General features: G+C 46.6%; 2 protein-coding genes across 2 annotated transcripts in view; one reads left to right on the forward strand and one right to left on the reverse strand.

Annotated features, from left to right (window-relative positions):
- Positions 1–865: 865 nt before the first annotated feature.
- T265_08567 (hypothetical protein) overlaps positions 866–19,544 on the forward strand; it is a gene marked incomplete at both ends in the record, with an annotated part of 51,122 nt that continues 32,443 nt past the window's right edge. The window contains 16 exons of the mRNA XM_009174412.1: positions 866–1,005; positions 3,811–3,951; positions 3,996–4,049; positions 4,097–4,142; positions 4,178–4,310; positions 4,349–4,429; positions 5,690–5,813; positions 8,850–8,990; positions 9,035–9,088; positions 9,136–9,181; positions 9,217–9,349; positions 9,388–9,468; positions 10,772–10,805; positions 14,443–14,601; positions 14,793–15,414; positions 17,724–17,846. Coding sequence (XP_009172676.1) covers positions 8,926–8,990; positions 9,035–9,088; positions 9,136–9,181; positions 9,217–9,349; positions 9,388–9,468; positions 10,772–10,805; positions 14,443–14,601; positions 14,793–15,414; positions 17,724–17,846 — 1,317 coding nt within the window. The remainder of the gene's footprint in view (positions 1,006–3,810; positions 3,952–3,995; positions 4,050–4,096; positions 4,143–4,177; positions 4,311–4,348; positions 4,430–5,689; positions 5,814–8,849; positions 8,991–9,034; positions 9,089–9,135; positions 9,182–9,216; positions 9,350–9,387; positions 9,469–10,771; positions 10,806–14,442; positions 14,602–14,792; positions 15,415–17,723; positions 17,847–19,544) is intronic.
- The window catches only part of T265_08568 (hypothetical protein), a gene marked incomplete at both ends in the record, with an annotated part of 18,503 nt that continues 15,266 nt past the window's right edge, over positions 16,308–19,544 (reverse strand). Inside the window, 2 exons of the mRNA XM_009174413.1 lie at positions 16,308–16,441; positions 18,305–18,416. Coding sequence (XP_009172677.1) covers positions 16,308–16,441; positions 18,305–18,416 — 246 coding nt within the window. The remainder of the gene's footprint in view (positions 16,442–18,304; positions 18,417–19,544) is intronic.

A 19,544-nucleotide genomic window follows, 5' to 3' on the forward strand; every position in this document is an offset into this window, starting at 1 on the left:
GTCGTTGATGATGATGATAATGATGATGATGATGATGATGATGATGATGATGATGATGACCATACCGTCAAGTAATTTCCGCTTTTCCGGAGATTGGTATCGAATAGTAAAAGTCTGTGCTCGGTATACATCTGGAGCAGACGATTTCCGTTGTACATGCATCTCGTATCCAACCCACTATGACCACCTAATGGACCTCAGCAGCGCTTGGATCATCTTCCTGGGCGTTCATGTCACCAGCAACCACAACGGTGTCTGAGCTTTTAGCCCGGTGTAAAAGAGCACTTAGAGCACCATAGATCTTTGGCAGCTTTAGAGCTATGGTCTTTTGGGATGTAAGCAGTCGCAATAAACAGTTTGCGAGACTCTCAGAGACGTTGCCAAACAAGCCGCGCAGAGGTGACTATTAACGGGCATCCAAGCAGAGACCGTACGCTCGGTCGTTGAGTAGAATACCCAGGCCGGCATATCACATCACGGTAAGGTTCAGTCTCTTTGTGACGGATGGTGTGTATCAAAGTACAATGAGTGGTATAGTATTGTGGACTGCGAAACTTAGCTACTACGAGTGGAGGATCTGAGACATTTGTAGGTTTTTGATCCTCTGCGGGCATTGGTTAGAATTGAAGACTTCTCGCGTAATTTATCATGGAACGAGTGTTTAGTGAAGTGGACCGTACTTTACTTGAGGAATGCCTTCAGCACCGCTGGCTAAGAAGGCTGGGCCGTTTACTATGGGTGTCGAGTTACCATTTACCGATGGTGTTGTGTTCCGTATGTAATTCAGAGTGGCGGAAACCTAGAACTAGACATAATGACCTGGTAGAAAAGAATGGCATATTTTGCGGGAAGCCTTGGTTTCAAGATGGAACTCCCGTGGTCCTCTTTGTGCTTAAATCTAAATGCCGAAAGGCGACTACCCGATATCAGTGGCGTTCATGATATCAATTCCTATATGGATTTCCCTGGTGAGTGTTGGAGTTTTAGGCACCGTAGAGTTGTGTGGTAAGTTTGCCGACGTTGTCCTTTTCTGTCCCTTTTTTCGTTTTGATGCTTTTCCCAAGTAGTGCTGTACGGCAGTGAAACACTAATGTTCTGTGCTAATGATGATTTTATCGAAGTACACGCTCCACATGGTAGCATCCATTTTCGTCGCTGCGTGACAGCAAAATCGTTCATATTCTATTTTTTGGGCGTCAACGTTTGCTGTATCGGAAGAGTATGCAAGACATGGCAACGGTGTTTCATCTTTAGATAGATAAGGCAAACTGTTGGCAATTTACTCTAGGCATTCAGCGGCCATGAGACCAAGTCCAGTGGTGTGCTGAACTTGAAGGATGAGGGCGCCTTTCAGGCAGCAGCATGTACATTGTGAGGTCGGAAACTTATGTTGAAATGGGTTTCACTTTTACATATGTTGGATGGCCCGGCAGTGGCTTATCTGTTGCCGTCCCTTCCGGTTTGTACGGTAGCAACGCATTGGAAAAATGCCGCTGCTGTTCATTTATTCTTACAAGCCCGTGCATGCTCTATGCCGTACGAGTACGAGACTAAATCTTTGCGGTGCAGAAATATGCGAAAGCTGTAGGTTGCCTGACTACTGGTGCCTGAGAGTCATAGCTAAGAGGTGAGTCGATCGGGCTTTTGATGAAACAGTTCGACGACACTATTACTGTATATCAAAATTGGTTGCACACATTCAACAACATCAAGGGCAATCGTTTGGCAATGCACCACACAAATCGGATGACAAGCTTATGAAAGTATTAGTATGGTGAGCAACTACATAATGATTGCTGGAGGAATATTCAGTGTCTAGGAGTTGGGCAATAGGGGCACTAGAGCTTCAAAGCAAAGCAACATATTGTTAAGCAATCCGGCAAACGGTTCTGCAACGGGGACTACAAAGCAAGGCAACAACAAGGCTAGATTCATGACATCGGGTTTGTGTCGGAGTTCGCGCTGTCATCCAAATGGGAACGACAGAAGATCTACTCGTACCGTCAAGTGGAACATTGATAATCCCTGCCTTCATCATTGTTTCAATGTTCGATATTGCAAGTTGAAATTGTTAAGAGGGTCAGATTTTTTGAAAATTCCCTCATAAACCTAGTGGGGACCGCCAGTCCTGCCGAAATCGCTTCAGGGAAGTCACCGAGTCTCCAGGCCAGAAAAGCCCACCGCCGATTAAAAACCTATGCCTTCAGTCAACGACGCTCAAATGTTCAATTCTGCTCTAGAAGTGGTGCCACGATACACTCGACGTCGATCGAACATCCTTGATCCCTTGTAAAAGGTTGTTGCAACCAAAGCCTCGGGTTATAACATTTTACCCCATTATGCTGTGCTCTAACTTCAAACTTGTCATGCCGAAAATGCGCTTGAAATACCGCCTCTCTCCTGTATTTCCGCCTTCGTGTGTTCGCAATAATCCTGTTGTATGCTTATTTGGTGTCTTTTTCCCGTCACTAGGGTTCTGGAGCTGCGGTTTGTAATAGTTCACAACAGGACCGGATCGTTATTCGCGCAGACTGCCGCAGCTTGTTGGGCATGGGCGACTGCACGATGTGGACAGAACGGGACTGTTTTCCAGCAGGGGAGCAAGATGGCTCAGTAGTTAAAGCGCGAATTTACTAACCGGAAAGTCCGTGGTTCGAACCCGACCTCTGCCTCTCGACTTCCCCTGTTCAGGCTTGGGCAACCTGACAGTATCCCAGCCCTCGTGCTTCCCTCTGGTGCAATGGCAGTTAGGTACCGAAAGGGTACTACAGCCGAATGATTTTTTTTATTCTCCAGCAGAAGTCAGCGATATGGTAGCCCGTTGGCGTGATGTGAAACTATCCACTTGCAGATTGCTACGTAGATGGCATGATATCGCTCGACGATATCTCTCGTCGTACCACTAGTCCTTGTTGTAAGGTTCATCGGTTGGCATGCGGACGAAATTCACCCTGGCCCTCTGAGTGACCGCCTCCACCAAAAGGATGTGAACCGAAAAAATTTTTCTAAGGGATCGCGGTTCACATTATGTTTCCCGCTGAATCGGGGCTCATACTTATCCACCATGAGATAGCTGAAAAGAACCGAGCGTTATCGGTGAGCATGGTTATAGCTAAACAAAATATCGTTCAACTTAATACCCTTTTCGGTGCCTAGCTGCCATGCCACCCAAAGGAAGCACGAGGGCTGGGATACTGTCAGGTTGCCCGAGCCCGAACAGGGGAAGTCGGGAGGCAGAGGTCGGGTTTGAAACACGGACCTTGCGGTCAGTGAATTCGCGCTCTGAACACTGAGCCACCTCGCCCCCTTATAGTCATACCAAACAACTATGAAACGCCATAGGAATAACTTCATCACTGAGCTAGTTGCCTCATCATTTCAATCGGGTTAGTTCAAGTATGTAATTAAATATCGCTGGGTGTGTTAGCATCCTTGACTACTAACAGATAGTGCTTGCCAACCTTTTTGTTTCACATTCTCTTCTACACCCGGTTTGGGGCGATTGCCGCAACGGCCATTTAAAGCTACATTTCGTGCGACGCAGAACGGTTTTGCGCGTTCACCGTCCCGGTAAATTCTCTTTGAAAGGGGTTGGGCGGGGAGGAATGTAACCGCTTTCTGTGGAAGTCCGATCACTAGACGATCCATATTCCTTATGTCGGCGACCAGTTGTAGTAAAGACGTGGAGTGAGGCTGTTTGTACCCCGCAGTCTGACCTGTCTTTGGATAGCCACTGGTCTTTATGTTTTTCTATCTATTGTTTCAAAGGGTTATTTCCTTCAGGAACCAATGCTGCTGACAGTGCTACAGAAATGTCTCTTTTGAGGACACCCAACTGCTACATCCTTCAATATTCCTTTATGACTTTTTATTTGTGACGATCAAGATGTTACTATCCGATCGATTGGTTTCCACTTATGAGATCGTTCATCTAAACGTGGGTGGACGAAAGTAGTTTCAATTTTTCCTGTAAATCAGCCTCGCTAATCATGCAGATTTTCCACATCACGCAACACCTTACTGTGGAGTGGAGATTCTTTCTTCAGTGTGTAAGTTTGAAGTTACGCAAAATGTAGTTTACAAAATGTGGTTGAAGCCTCCTAGGTGGTCGGATTCCCTCTTGTAAGGACGAAGATGGCGCGGTAAGTCTGGACTGGACAAATTTCAGCCTCTGCAGTATTTTATTGACCGTGATCCAGATCTGTTTGCTGTCATACTGAACTATCTCCGTACACGGGAGCTAAATGTGTCAGGGATAGATCCCATCACTCTACGGAACGAAGCTGAATTTTACGGATTGGATTCATTAGGTTTGTTCTTCTATTATCCAACCTACTTGATCATGTAGTCAAAAAGCTTTCTCTTTGCGAGGAGGTATTTACAGGAAATTGTGGTGATCTCTTGTTCCACGGGTATTTCCCCTCACCATGTGAGTACACTTGCTATTTTTAAATGTTGATTTCTGTTGAATGTCGTAGTAGCTAGTGAGTTTCCTGAATATAGGTTTCTTCTAACCGTACTTTATTTGCTTACATATTGTGGCTTCGTCGAGGTGACCTTTAATTATTCTTTGCTAAAGTGTAGCAGGGAGAACTTATTGTCAGTGACAGCTGGAAGAACATATGTTTTTCTGGGTTTTCTTAGTAGTTCGATGTGACTTCTGCCCCTCCTGACACCACAGCCAGGCACCCACGTAAAAATGGTGAATACTAAGAAATGCGCGTGATATTGTTTGAGACTCAAGATGAATACACGTTCGGACCATGTCTTGAGTATTTGTTATCACATGCATATCTTGCGAGGTCTTATTCCTAGAAGACAGTAGCTGCCGAAGTGACTGAGTTTACGGATTAGCGGTTTTATGTCTTACTACCAGGTCCCATTGAGTAGTGAAGACAGATCGTTCAGCTGTAACACCCTTCCGGTGCCTAGCGGCCATGCTACCCCACGAGGTTGTCAGGTTTCTAAAGCCTAGACAGGAGAAGTCGAGAGGCAGAGGTCGGGTTCGAACCACGGTCAGTAACTTCGCGCTCTAACCACCTGAGCCATCTCGTCCCCAGTTTTCAGAAACGTGGAAGATTCATTTGAATATGGGTAAGAGCGCAGTCAATCTTGAACAACCAGTGAATACGACGAAGATGGTTGTACGGCAGTGAAGCATCAGTACTAACGCTGGTGTTGCTGTCTTTGACGATGATGATGATAATGAATACGACGGGGCTAGTTTTGCTACCTCTGAACACAAAATAACCACTTGAGCTATCGCATGCCGGTTCGATGCGGAGCCCTGATTGGGAGTACCACTTGAAGTTCCTGCAATACGCCACATGCTTCACAGTCATTCATCTACACCTGTTTGGATTGATTTTTGATCGCCTAAATATGGGCACGGGCAACCTAGCAGTATTAGTCATTGCGTTGCTTTGTTCAAGCTGCCATTCGGGTTTGTCACGACTGGGTCATTGGTGTGAATTGAGTTCACAGATTTACCTCAAGGTATCTGCGAATTGAGCTGGAGAGCTTCAGTTTTAGCTATGGCATTCCAACACCCTGCCACGAGTTCGGCCTGTGTGATTTCTTGGAATTATATGGCCGCTATCTGCCTATTAAGATGACATCAGTAATGGTCATTCTCATTTCACCCTTCTTGGTCACTCGCTCTTCTATCAAAGTAATTAAAGTGAAATAGAAAACGCTTTTTTAATTCCTGAACTATTTTGTTCTCTTTCCAGTTCTGCGGACGGAAGAATTGAAAATTGCTACGGAGTAAGTAGACACTGGTTCTCTGTTTCCACCATCTTGAGGAGAAAAAGGTGGTCGGTTGTCTTTTGTGAACCAACAGATTCACGAATCTGTAAATCCATTGGAGGGAAACTTTCCATATTTTGTGCTCAGGGTGCAACATGGACACCTCTTTGCAAGCTGTCACCTCTCCCGAGGTAGTTCAATGGTTAAGGCACCAGCTTACGGGCCGAAAGGTGCGCGGTTTGAACCCAACCTCATCATCTGGACTCCTCATGTCTAGGCTTGGACAACCTGGAAGTATCCCACTCATGGTGGATCCTTCCGTTAGCATGGCAGCTTTGCACCAAGAGGGTGCTACATCTGAACGACGATTCTCCCCCTTTTAATGTAGGGTCTAATTTCACGAGTTTGCTATATTACTACTTCGCGTAACACCCATAACTTCCAAGAAAGTGAACACTAATATGCCGTGCAATAGAAAAGGGCTTACTGAAAATTAACTAACAGTGTAAAGTCACTGTTTTCCAAGACGAATGCACTTCATCCGGACACACAGCTCATTAATTGCAGTCAACTGATTGCAAAGCACTCGCTACATAAATAGTAGCGCTTTTGTTTCATGAACATATTTCTGCTGTTGTTCCAGCCAGTCAGATAAAATCGTTACATATCGTTACATAGCTCATTTTCATCAACAACTTGGAACGGTAACCCTCTCGCCACACCTACCAATACTTCTGTCGTATACGGAAATTGCGCCACTGTACTACCCGGTACGTACCCTGAGTCCGATGATGGTGGCAAACCCGTCGAAATTAGAAGAGGTATGTAAACTAATAGTACATATGGTTACCAGCGGTTAAGGTACTCCTGTTTTTACGCACCATTTATATCAGCCACTGCCTCCAATGCGCAGCTATCTACTCCACATCCCCAAATCGTGGGCGAACGAAAATGTGGCAGCTATAACTACTGTACGACAAGCACGATGTTTTTACAGCTGCTCCTTCCGCTGAAAACCCCTCTGTCTTGGGCTTATCATCACCAGTCACTAGTTAACACTAGTCGCCCTGAATCAGCCATGGCGTAGGCGTGACATAATTTGATGTCTAGGAGTTGGGCAATAGGGGCACTAGAGCTTCAAAGCAAAGCAACATATTGTTAAGCAATCCGGCAAACGGTTCTGCAACGGGGACTACAAAGCAAGGCAACAACAAGGCTAGATTCATGACATCGGGTTTGTGTCGGAGTTCGCGCTGTCATCCAAATGGGAACGACAGAAGATCTACTCGTACCGTCAAGTGGAACATTGATAATCCCTGCCTTCATCATTGTTTCAATGTTCGATATTGCAAGTTGAAATTGTTAAGAGGGTCAGATTTTTTGAAAATTCCCTCATAAACCTAGTGGGGACCGCCAGTCCTGCCGAAATCGCTTCAGGGAAGTCACCGAGTCTCCAGGCCAGAAAAGCCCACCGCCGATTAAAAACCTATGCCTTCAGTCAACGACGCTCAAATGTTCAATTCTGCTCTAGAAGTGGTGCCACGATACACTCGACGTCGATCGAACATCCTTGATCCCTTGTAAAAGGTTGTTGCAACCAAAGCCTCGGGTTATAACATTTTACCCCATTATGCTGTGCTCTAACTTCAAACTTGTCATGCCGAAAATGCGCTTGAAATACCGCCTCTCTCCTGTATTTCCGCCTTCGTGTGTTCGCAATAATCCTGTTGTATGCTTATTTGGTGTCTTTTTCCCGTCACTAGGGTTCTGGAGCTGCGGTTTGTAATAGTTCACAACAGGACCGGATCGTTATTCGCGCAGACTGCCGCAGCTTGTTGGGCATGGGCGACTGCACGATGTGGACAGAACGGGACTGTTTTCCAGCAGGGGAGCAAGATGGCTCAGTAGTTAAAGCGCGAATTTACTAACCGGAAAGTCCGTGGTTCGAACCCGACCTCTGCCTCTCGACTTCCCCTGTTCAGGCTTGGGCAACCTGACAGTATCCCAGCCCTCGTGCTTCCCTCTGGTGCAATGGCAGTTAGGTACCGAAAGGGTACTACAGCCGAATGATTTTTTTTATTCTCCAGCAGAAGTCAGCGATATGGTAGCCCGTTGGCGTGATGTGAAACTATCCACTTGCAGATTGCTACGTAGATGGCATGATATCGCTCGACGATATCTCTCGTCGTACCACTAGTCCTTGTTGTAAGGTTCATCGGTTGGCATGCGGACGAAATTCACCCTGGCCCTCTGAGTGACCGCCTCCACCAAAAGGATGTGAACCGAAAAAATTTTTCTAAGGGATCGCGGTTCACATTATGTTTCCCGCTGAATCGGGGCTCATACTTATCCACCATGAGATAGCTGAAAAGAACCGAGCGTTATCGGTGAGCATGGTTATAGCTAAACAAAATATCGTTCAACTGTAATACCCTTTCGGTGCCTAGCTGCCATGCCACCCAAAGGAAGCACGAGGGCTGGGATACTGTCAGGTTGCCCGAGCCCGAACAGGGGAAGTCGGGAGGCAGAGGTCGGGTTTGAAACACGGACCTTGCGGTCAGTGAATTCGCGCTCTGAACACTGAGCCACCTCGCCCCCTTATAGTCATACCAAACAACTATGAAACGCCATAGGAATAACTTCATCACTGAGCTAGTTGCCTCATCATTTCAATCGGGTTAGTTCAAGTATGTAATTAAATATCGCTGGGTGTGTTAGCATCCTTGACTACTAACAGATAGTGCTTGCCAACCTTTTTGTTTCACATTCTCTTCTACACCCGGTTTGGGGCGATTGCCGCAACGGCCATTTAAAGCTACATTTCGTGCGACGCAGAACGGTTTTGCGCGTTCACCGTCCCGGTAAATTCTCTTTGAAAGGGGTTGGGCGGGGAGGAATGTAACCGCTTTCTGTGGAAGTCCGATCACTAGACGATCCATATTCCTTATGTCGGCGACCAGTTGTAGTAAAGACGTGGAGTGAGGCTGTTTGTACCCCGCAGTCTGACCTGTCTTTGGATAGCCACTGGTCTTTATGTTTTTCTATCTATTGTTTCAAAGGGTTATTTCCTTCAGGAACCAATGCTGCTGACAGTGCTACAGAAATGTCTCTTTTGAGGACACCCAACTGCTACATCCTTCAATATTCCTTTATGACTTTTTATTTGTGACGATCAAGATGTTACTATCCGATCGATTGGTTTCCACTTATGAGATCGTTCATCTAAACGTGGGTGGACGAAAGTAGTTTCAATTTTTCCTGTAAATCAGCCTCGCTAATCATGCAGATTTTCCACATCACGCAACACCTTACTGTGGAGTGGAGATTCTTTCTTCAGTGTGTAAGTTTGAAGTTACGCAAAATGTAGTTTACAAAATGTGGTTGAAGCCTCCTAGGTGGTCGGATTCCCTCTTGTAAGGACGAAGATGGCGCGGTAAGTCTGGACTGGACAAATTTCAGCCTCTGCAGTATTTTATTGACCGTGATCCAGATCTGTTTGCTGTCATACTGAACTATCTCCGTACACGGGAGCTAAATGTGTCAGGGATAGATCCCATCACTCTACGGAACGAAGCTGAATTTTACGGATTGGATTCATTAGGTTTGTTCTTCTATTATCCAACCTACTTGATCATGTAGTCAAAAAGCTTTCTCTTTGCGAGGAGGTATTTACAGGAAATTGTGGTGATCTCTTGTTCCACGGGTATTTCCCCTCACCATGTGAGTACACTTGCTATTTTTAAATGTTGATTTCTGTTGAATGTCGTAGTAGCTAGTGAGTTTCCTGAATATAGGTTTCTTCTAACCGTACTTTATTTGCTTACATATTGTGGCTTCGTCGAGGTGACCTTTAATTATTCTTTGCTAAAGTGTAGCAGGGAGAACTTATTGTCAGTGACAGCTGGAAGAACATATGTTTTTCTGGGTTTTCTTAGTAGTTCGATGTGACTTCTGCCCCTCCTGACACCACAGCCAGGCACCCACGTAAAAATGGTGAATACTAAGAAATGCGCGTGATATTGTTTGAGACTCAAGATGAATACACGTTCGGACCATGTCTTGAGTATTTGTTATCACATGCATATCTTGCGAGGTCTTATTCCTAGAAGACAGTAGCTGCCGAAGTGACTGAGTTTACGGATTAGCGGTTTTATGTCTTACTACCAGGTCCCATTGAGTAGTGAAGACAGATCGTTCAGCTGTAACACCCTTCCGGTGCCTAGCGGCCATGCTACCCCACGAGGTTGTCAGGTTTCTAAAGCCTAGACAGGAGAAGTCGAGAGGCAGAGGTCGGGTTCGAACCACGGTCAGTAACTTCGCGCTCTAACCACCTGAGCCATCTCGTCCCCAGTTTTCAGAAACGTGGAAGATTCATTTGAATATGGGTAAGAGCGCAGTCAATCTTGAACAACCAGTGAATACGACGAAGATGGTTGTACGGCAGTGAAGCATCAGTACTAACGCTGGTGTTGCTGTCTTTGACGATGATGATGATAATGAATACGACGGGGCTAGTTTTGCTACCTCTGAACACAAAATAACCACTTGAGCTATCGCATGCCGGTTCGATGCGGAGCCCTGATTGGGAGTACCACTTGAAGTTCCTGCAATACGCCACATGCTTCACAGTCATTCATCTACACCTGTTTGGATTGATTTTTGATCGCCTAAATATGGGCACGGGCAACCTAGCAGTATTAGTCATTGCGTTGCTTTGTTCAAGCTGCCATTCGGGTTTGTCACGACTGGGTCATTGGTGTGAATTGAGTTCACAGATTTACCTCAAGGTATCTGCGAATTGAGCTGGAGAGCTTCAGTTTTAGCTATGGCATTCCAACACCCTGCCACGAGTTCGGCCTGTGTGATTTCTTGGAATTATATGGCCGCTATCTGCCTATTAAGATGACATCAGTAATGGTCATTCTCATTTCACCCTTCTTGGTCACTCGCTCTTCTATCAAAGTAATTAAAGTGAAATAGAAAACGCTTTTTTAATTCCTGAACTATTTTGTTCTCTTTCCAGTTCTGCGGACGGAAGAATTGAAAATTGCTACGGAGTAAGTAGACACTGGTTCTCTGTTTCCACCATCTTGAGGAGAAAAAGGTGGTCGGTTGTCTTTTGTGAACCAACAGATTCACGAATCTGTAAATCCATTGGAGGGAAACTTTCCATATTTTGTGCTCAGGGTGCAACATGGACACCTCTTTGCAAGCTGTCACCTCTCCCGAGGTAGTTCAATGGTTAAGGCACCAGCTTACGGGCCGAAAGGTGCGCGGTTTGAACCCAACCTCATCATCTGGACTCCTCATGTCTAGGCTTGGACAACCTGGAAGTATCCCACTCATGGTGGATCCTTCCGTTAGCATGGCAGCTTTGCACCAAGAGGGTGCTACATCTGAACGACGATTCTCCCCCTTTTAATGTAGGGTCTAATTTCACGAGTTTGCTATATTACTACTTCGCGTAACACCCATAACTTCCAAGAAAGTGAACACTAATATGCCGTGCAATAGAAAAGGGCTTACTGAAAATTAACTAACAGTGTAAAGTCACTGTTTTCCAAGACGAATGCACTTCATCCGGACACACAGCTCATTAATTGCAGTCAACTGATTGCAAAGCACTCGCTACATAAATAGTAGCGCTTTTGTTTCATGAACATATTTCTGCTGTTGTTCCAGCCAGTCAGATAAAATCGTTACATATCGTTACATAGCTCATTTTCATCAACAACTTGGAACGGTAACCCTCTCGCCACACCTACCAATACTTCTGTCGTATACGGAAATTGCGCCACTGTACTACCCGGTACGTACCCTGAGTCCGATGATGGTGGCAAACCCGTCGAAATTAGAAGAGGTATGTAAACTAATAGTACATATGGTTACCAGCGGTTAAGGTACTCCTGTTTTTACGCACCATTTATATCAGCCACTGCCTCCAATGCGCAGCTATCTACTCCACATCCCCAAATCGTGGGCGAACGAAAATGTGGCAGCTATAACTACTGTACGACAAGCACGATGTTTTTACAGCTGCTCCTTCCGCTGAAAACCCCTCTGTCTTGGGCTTATCATCACCAGTCACTAGTTAACACTACCTGAACTGAATCAGCCATGGCGTAGGCGTGACATAATTTGAGGGCAAGTTGGCTGAGTGGTTAGAGCGCGAATTTACTGACCGAAGTAGATCGAATCGAACCCGACCTCCGCCTCTCGACTTCCCCTGTTCAGGCTTGGGCAACCTGGAAGTATCCCAACCCTCATGCTTCTTTCTGGTGCCTTGGCAGCTAGGCACCGAAAGGGTGCTACAGCTGAATGATCGGTCGTGACATTAGTTTATCCGTCAAGGGTCAAGTTTACAATGACTCAATGCACTCCATATTATTTGACGGGCCAGAAACGTGGCCGCTGCGTTCTGAAGGTATCAAAAGACTTTGAGTGTTTTCCCATCGATGTCTTCGGAGCGCTACGTGGGTCTGGTGGGAACACCAGATTAGCACTGTTGAAGCATGTCGGATGGTTTTCGGGAGAAATAACTCGCTAACGGCAGATGAACTGATCACACTATAGGTTTCGCTGGCCTGGCCACGTGTTCCGTATATAAGTCGACCTGAAGGGTTTTTTTTAGCACGACCACGTTAAGAGTGGAAACGAGCCAGGGGAGGTCGAACAACGATTTGGCAGGGAAGTGTGAAAGCCACTACCAGCAAACTCATCTGCGCTGGTCATTGCCGTCTTCCTGGATGGGGACCCCGAGACGGGACACAATGGTTAGAGACATTACTGGACATGACACAGTCGTTCCCTCAATGGCTCTCATGCGTCCAAGCAATTGCCTTCAATGCATAGCTCCCCAGTCCACTGAAAACCCTACATTAATGCATCGATTACCTCACTTACTGTCTCCATCGCACAGCTATCCCCCCACTTCCCCAACTCATCGGTGAACGAAAATGTGGCAACTGGAACCACCGTGCGGCAAGTACACGGTTTTTAAAGCTTCTGAAGAACAGGTGTGTACTCCTGTCTAAGTAGTAGCTAGCTAGAAAACGCGTGGAATTGGGTGCCAAACTGCTAAGTTTCACTTACTACATACTGTCTCCTCTCCAATGTAGATATCTCGTCTCGCATAAACGACCTTATCGTGACGGTTTATACACCTTGATAGCTCATCCGGCGATGTCGTGTGTACATGTGTTCGCTACAATAATGCTAATGGTTTTGGACAAACACGGGTTGGGCATTGGAACAACCAGGGTTTTCTTGACATGCGAGCCAATCAGAAGTTTTCTGAGAACCCGCTAACGGTACCACCATCTTTGGGACTCATCAGGTAGGCCTAGTCCTCAAAATCGGCTGAATTGCACGTTCAGCATACTCTTCCGTTAAGTTTTCCCTTGACACCAGCTTAAATCGAGAATGAGTGTAATTCACTTTGGTGTTCAGATGCAAAACCCGGGGACTAGGCTTACTTGATGAGTCACAAAAAGGAGGAAACTGGTTGTGGGCTGTCGAAGGGCTTTCGGAATCCCTATAGTTAGTGTCCATACTGCAGTTTCTCAAATGTCGTACCAACTGAACCATGTTCAGTTGATCATCTATGAACTGTGTACCATAGTTGCATTTATTGTAGTTGCTATAATTTCGATCGCCGGCAAGTGGGAGGGTGTGGGACATACAGCCAAGCCTTAGAGGTAACGGCAAGGTGAAGTCGGTAGCTGTTGATAGCTTTGATACACGGGCTCCACTGACCGCGCGATTGGGCCATTTCTGCCAGTGTCATTAACCATCGGTGAGTTGGGTCACATGGTCTCCATCTTGGGAGGCGGCAGTTGTCGACCCGACTGGTTGATGTTTTCATGCTTTGTTGCCAGGTCATATACTATCTATCGCTCTGTCGCTTAGCCTCAGAACAGAGCTGGGGAAAAAGAGTTGTGTGAGGCGGACGATCTTCTGGCACGCGGTGTACATGTCCTCATCAGGGTCACCTGTGCAGCGTGAGTAACCCTTCTCTTGCTGGAGAGTTACTTCTCACCACTACTAATTCCATGTTCCCACCAGACCCGACTTATGCTTCGGAGACACCGATGATCGAATACTGATATCTTTCGCATGTGTTCTGTACGTGGATGCCACGTCTCTGATTCACAAACCAGTATGTATCTTACTGCCACAATGCCAACTCTGGCTTTGACAGACCAGCTGACGTCAGGTCGGCACCATAGGTATCCGACGTTGACAAAATCCGCCCGAGTCTTCCTCATTCGATAAGTAATCTCATCTTCAGCCAGTCCACCGGAACTCAGGTCTGAAAGCATGAGGTTTGGGTTCGATCCCACCCAGTCTTATAGCAGCACTTTACATTTTACAGGTGTGAAGCGCATGGCGAACCGTGCAGCAGAGTTTTGGATTTTTGAAGGATCTGAATCAGGATCACCACTATCGTCCGCATTCTCAGTTTCTGTGAGTGAACGTCCCGGGACACTCCAGGGGAGACCAACCCCCTTCCCATGTATCGAAACTTTCTTGAGGAGGATCATTGTACACAAGCTCATCCAGCCTCATTCAGCTCCTTGTCTCGATTCCCCCACTCCACAAAGAAGGATGTTTGCCTTTTCCATTTCATTCTCACATGACATCTTTCCACTCATTCTCGGTTCGATGTGGTTGTTCGACTTCCTCACATTGTAGGAATCCTCAAGAGCCCATCCCGAAACCCACAGTTTCCGACGCCACGACCAATCGCGATCGTCCTTCCCCAACAACTTCCAATACAGCTCCTGTCACTCTTATTGCTTGTCACCAAAATCTGATGGCAGTCGTCTATCAAGATTGTGTTGGTGTTTTCCAGTGAGTTCCATTTTCGCACACACACACACACACACACACACACACACACACACACACACACACACACACACACACACACACACACACACACACACACACACACACACACACACACACACAATCTCTTTCAAACCAAACCACTTTTTCCTCATACAATCGATCGCTGCTTACTCTGTTTTCGTTTGTTTTAGTCTTAAAGACCCGACCGGGTGGCATCTAGTATGGTTGAGCCCCAGTCTTTCCGCCCCGATCGACCGTTTAGCTTTGACGACAAAGCACACCGGCACCGTTGGGCTTGGCGTACTTTTCAACCCGCAGGTTGCAGTTGGCTCGGGTGCTTCATCATTTTCAGCCGCCTCTTCAGGTCCAACGATTGCTCCCGCCGTTCAGCAAAACATTGCACAGCCTGTGCAAGGGTCTTTACCAAGTGTTCCTACATCATTTTCCACGACAGGTGCAAGTAGTCCTTCGATGACTTCATGCTCTTCGCAACTGCCGGCGCAGGCTGCACAAGCACCGCCCGTACCACCCCATCAGTCTGCTCCCTCACCAACAGCGCCAGGCATTAGTGCTTCCGGATGTATGGTTGCTGCGGCGGTCGGTTCCACAATCTCTGTATGGTGTCTTTACCCTCCACCTTCAAGTGTCAACCCAGCCGTCGCATCACTTGGTGGGGTAATGGGTGTCTCTATTTCACCGGCTACGTATGGACTTTCGCCGGCGATTTCATTTATGGCTTCAGGTGTTTCAGGAACAACAGGGCACTTCAACACCTCGCTGCCCCGGTCGAACGACCCGTGGGCGAGTGAACTGGTGAGCATGTGTGCATCAGTTACGAATGGTTGCAATCAAATTCCTTTCTAATTTGTTCTAATCCGTCGCTTTCGTGGTGGTTTTCCCCCAACTGTTTTTGTGTTTTCAACATCTTGAAAGTGTATAACACTCCACTTAGAGTTTATGCATGACATACTGGATTTTTTATCCTGATGTTATTCGGGTCCCGATTGGGTTACTTTGACGCCCACCGGTGAGCTTCGGAGAACCTAATGGTTAGAGTGCAACATGCTGGCCAGGGAATTCGTGATTTCATCCGATTCGTGGTTTCTTCATTGCTCCTATCTGAGGTGGCCCAAGTAGGTAGAGCGCGAATTTACTGGCCGGAAGGTTCGTGGTTCGAACTTGACCTCCGCCTCTCGACTTCCCCCGTCCAGGTTTGGGTAATCTGGCAGTATCCCAGCTTCCTTCGGGTGGCATGGCAATTAGGCACCGAAAGGTTGCTACAGCTAGACGCACCCTATCTGAATTTTGCCAAACTGACAGTATTTCAACCTCAAAGACTCATTTATGTTGGATGACCACTATGCACGGAAACGGTGCCGCAGCTGGACGGGTTGATTTCTGTGTTGGTATGCGACTTATGTATCAGTGTTTACTGCGGATTCGAGCAATAGTTGCGACGAGGTTGACTCTAAAATTCAGTAGGGACGGGGGAGAAGATATACTACTCTGGGCATTAGAAGTTCATCGCCGATCCGTGAAATTCGTGCTTGAGCCATTGAACTTCTCGTAGAGATATTGCATAAGATAACGCTTTCTATAGCATTTGGTCTCCGGCACTTTCAGTACTGGAGGTGGTCACACTAGCCGCCTGGTAAACCATAGTGAAGATGAGTCAAATTCAGTAATGTCCCGAATACTGCCGCCCACTACGGATGGCCGGTGGCAAGATAGACCCAGTGTAGATCCTTTTTGTTTTGTTCCAACGCCCTTTCGGTCCCTGGCTGCCATGCCACCTGAAGCGAGTACGAGGACTGGGCTACTGCTACCAGGTTGCTCAAGCCTAGACAGGAGAAGTCGAGAGGCAGAGGTCAGGTTCGAACCACGGTTAGTATTCGCGCACTAACCACTGAGCTATCTCGAGTTTTATCGGAATGACTCGTATGCACTACGTGATTGTAGTCGATCAATATCAGCCCGCATTGTTGATTTTCCAACTGCCCTCCCACTGGGCAGCGCCACCCTGAAGACGGCGGTGGGGACCCTTTTGTTGACCGGTTAACCCAACCTAGGGCAAACCACTGCCAGGTTTCGATGCTCTTTTTAGATGTTCTAAACTCTGTGCTGTCACAACGTGCAGCTTTTGTACGAAACAACTGGTCCGGTCCACTGCAGTAGCCAATTGAATAAGCCCATCAACATAGCTATGAAGTGGCCTTTGTTGAAAAACAACGAACGAAACATCAGGTCGAAGCTCGTCTGACTCTCTCGTTCACACCCGTTGGGCACACAACTGAGTTGTTCAAAAAGTGTTGGTCGCAGCTTTTATGCTTCACCATACTGACACCCGATACGAACGAAACTTGCCTTGTCTCCAGGTATATCATGTGTTCAATGTACGTTCATAGAAGGTTGGCGTTCCGTAGGTATACGATCACGAGCTAATGGTTTATCGATCTTGTTTGTCGTTTAGGTTGCTTTCTCTACAAAATCGAAATCTTTCAGCTGTAGCACCCTTTCGGTGCCTAGCTGCCATGCCACACGAAGGAAGCACGAGGGCTGGGATACCGCAAGGTTGCCCAAGCCTAGACAGTGAAAGTCGAGAGGCAGAGGTCCGGTTCGAACCACGGACCTTCTGGTCAGTAAATTCGCGCTCTTACCACGTGGTCCATCACGCCCAGAAGATGCTCTCAAATAATTCATACAGAAACCTTGTGGTTTATACTGGTTTAGCTCTGGTATACTACACATCAGATGATGTGTGAATCAGATGTGAACTTTATTTCTGAGTAGAACAGAGCTGCTCGTCAGTTGATGAGTGGGCAACTGAGCAACAAACCTGTCGTCTGCGGGGATATTTTTTTCTTAGAGAGGGGGGCATTGTGCTTGCTTCCAACACAGATGAACATGTTCGAATGTCTTGATCATCTTGATGGCACAACTCGTACTTACCCGGTCCACGCAACGGACGATAGTTCACATTTTCTCACATTGGAACTGGTGTTTCATTCAGTTAACGGGTGTTGTTCACTAAGTGATGTTCATTCCTTTTCAATCATGGCTTTCAGGAGGAACGCCACACCGGTCGACATGATTCTTTTCTGTAACTCGCTTACTGCTTTTAGATTGGTCGATTCGATCTGAACAAACGCGCCGTTGATTATCTCATGTTTATCGGTGCTAAATTGGTTGCCTTGAGTCGCCGCGGTCTCGTTGGTGTACGCCACTTGGTGACTAATACGTGGCAGGTGAGTCGTGGGCCACAATTCCATCCCGGTCTTGAATCTCTCGCCTCGTCGGTATGTTGTCTGCCTTTTCCTCAACAGGAACCAAACAAGAATTCTTCCTGTTATTCCCCAAATAGCTGCCTATTCGAGCAGCGGAACTGAGACCTATTCAGGTGTTCGACAATCGTTATCTCAGAACCATAGCTCGTGTGGGTTGGTGTCGGTGAATCCGTAACGAGGCAGTTAGAAAGCGCGTTTTTGTTTGTGTAACGGGTAGTTCGATTGAAGAATGTGTCCAGCACCAGAAGCTGCGTTGGTTCGGACATGTGTTACGTATGCCGAATCATCTTTTGCCGAAGAGAGTACTGTTTTCCATTCCCAATTCGGAGTGGCGTAAACAGAGAGGTGGCCAACCCTTGATTTGGCAGAGGAGTATGAAGGAGAGCACGAAACGCTTGGGTGCTGTCGGTACTACTCACCTTCCAGGATGGGGACCGCGTGGTCCTCACTGCGTCTGGTTGGAGATACTACAAGATATGGCTGCCAACCGATGTCAGTGGCGTTCTTGTTGTCAGTTTCTGTCCAGATTGCCTGAATGAATGTCTGGAGGTGTAGGCACCTCGGAATGATTGTGGTAAGCCAGCACAAAGTCCCTTCCCCGTCCACTCTTACTCTTTTCTTTACGGTAAGGCCTTCAAATACATCATGGTTGTACGGCAGTGAAGCATCAGTGTTGAAGACTGATGTCATGCTGTCGTTGATGATGATGATGATGATGGCTTGTTAAACACAGCAGATACGCCATACTCTAACACAGACCACCAGACTTGACGTGACTTTCCACTGATTTCAAGGTCTCACTGTTACCATGCGAATCGGTGGTAGTGAATACGAATCATAGGATGAAGCAGTGTGCAGTGACTATTTATTGGTAGCCTTAGTAGCCTAGTGGATATAATCGTGGATTGCCATTCCATAGACCTAGTTTCGAGCCCTTCAACTTGGTTGCCGGATCCCATCCTCGTGTCCTGCAAGTATGTTTCAGCAATAAAGACGTAAAAACGTAAAAAGCAGGGAATCTGTATGGGGCATGTTGACAAGCGAACATTTTCAGTAATTCCTCATCCGATGATAAAAACCATAGACTCATGGCGTACAAAGTTCGAAACGGAGCGAATTATCAGTTTAACAAAGTGATCGGTCTAAAGGTCATTGAAAGGTGTAGGTTTGGTCTGTGGATGTCATTTGACCACGAGTAGATTGTCGCTGTAACGACCGTTTCGAATTCTTGAGCAACGAGCACCAAGGTTAGCAACCAAACCGGCAAAACTCCGAACGAATGGCTACGCAAATGTGCTGTACTATAAAAAATGAAAGTAGTTACACGGAATACAAAATTACAAACCTCAACGGTTTTCGACAAACGGTGAGGTACTCCAAAAGGCAAGCAAAGCCGATATGGATCAACAGTCAACGCGTGAACGAAACCGCGTCTCAAACTCATGAATTAAAACAATATATAGCTGCCTAAGGATTTGGTACAAAATAGTATAACCAGAGCGGTAAAAACGATTTGCGTGGTAAGAAAAACGGAGAATATAGATATCTTGTAAAACTGAAATAGGGTTCAATTCCACCAGCCCAAAAAAGGGCGGTCCATTTGAATTGTTAACCGGGAAGGCAGTCATTCAAGATTGGAGGCAATTTTAAATATATATG

The sequence above is a fragment of the Opisthorchis viverrini genome (genome assembly GCF_000715545.1).
Source record: "Opisthorchis viverrini unplaced genomic scaffold opera_v5_228, whole genome shotgun sequence".
Lineage (NCBI taxonomy): Eukaryota > Metazoa > Platyhelminthes > Trematoda > Opisthorchiida > Opisthorchiidae > Opisthorchis > Opisthorchis viverrini.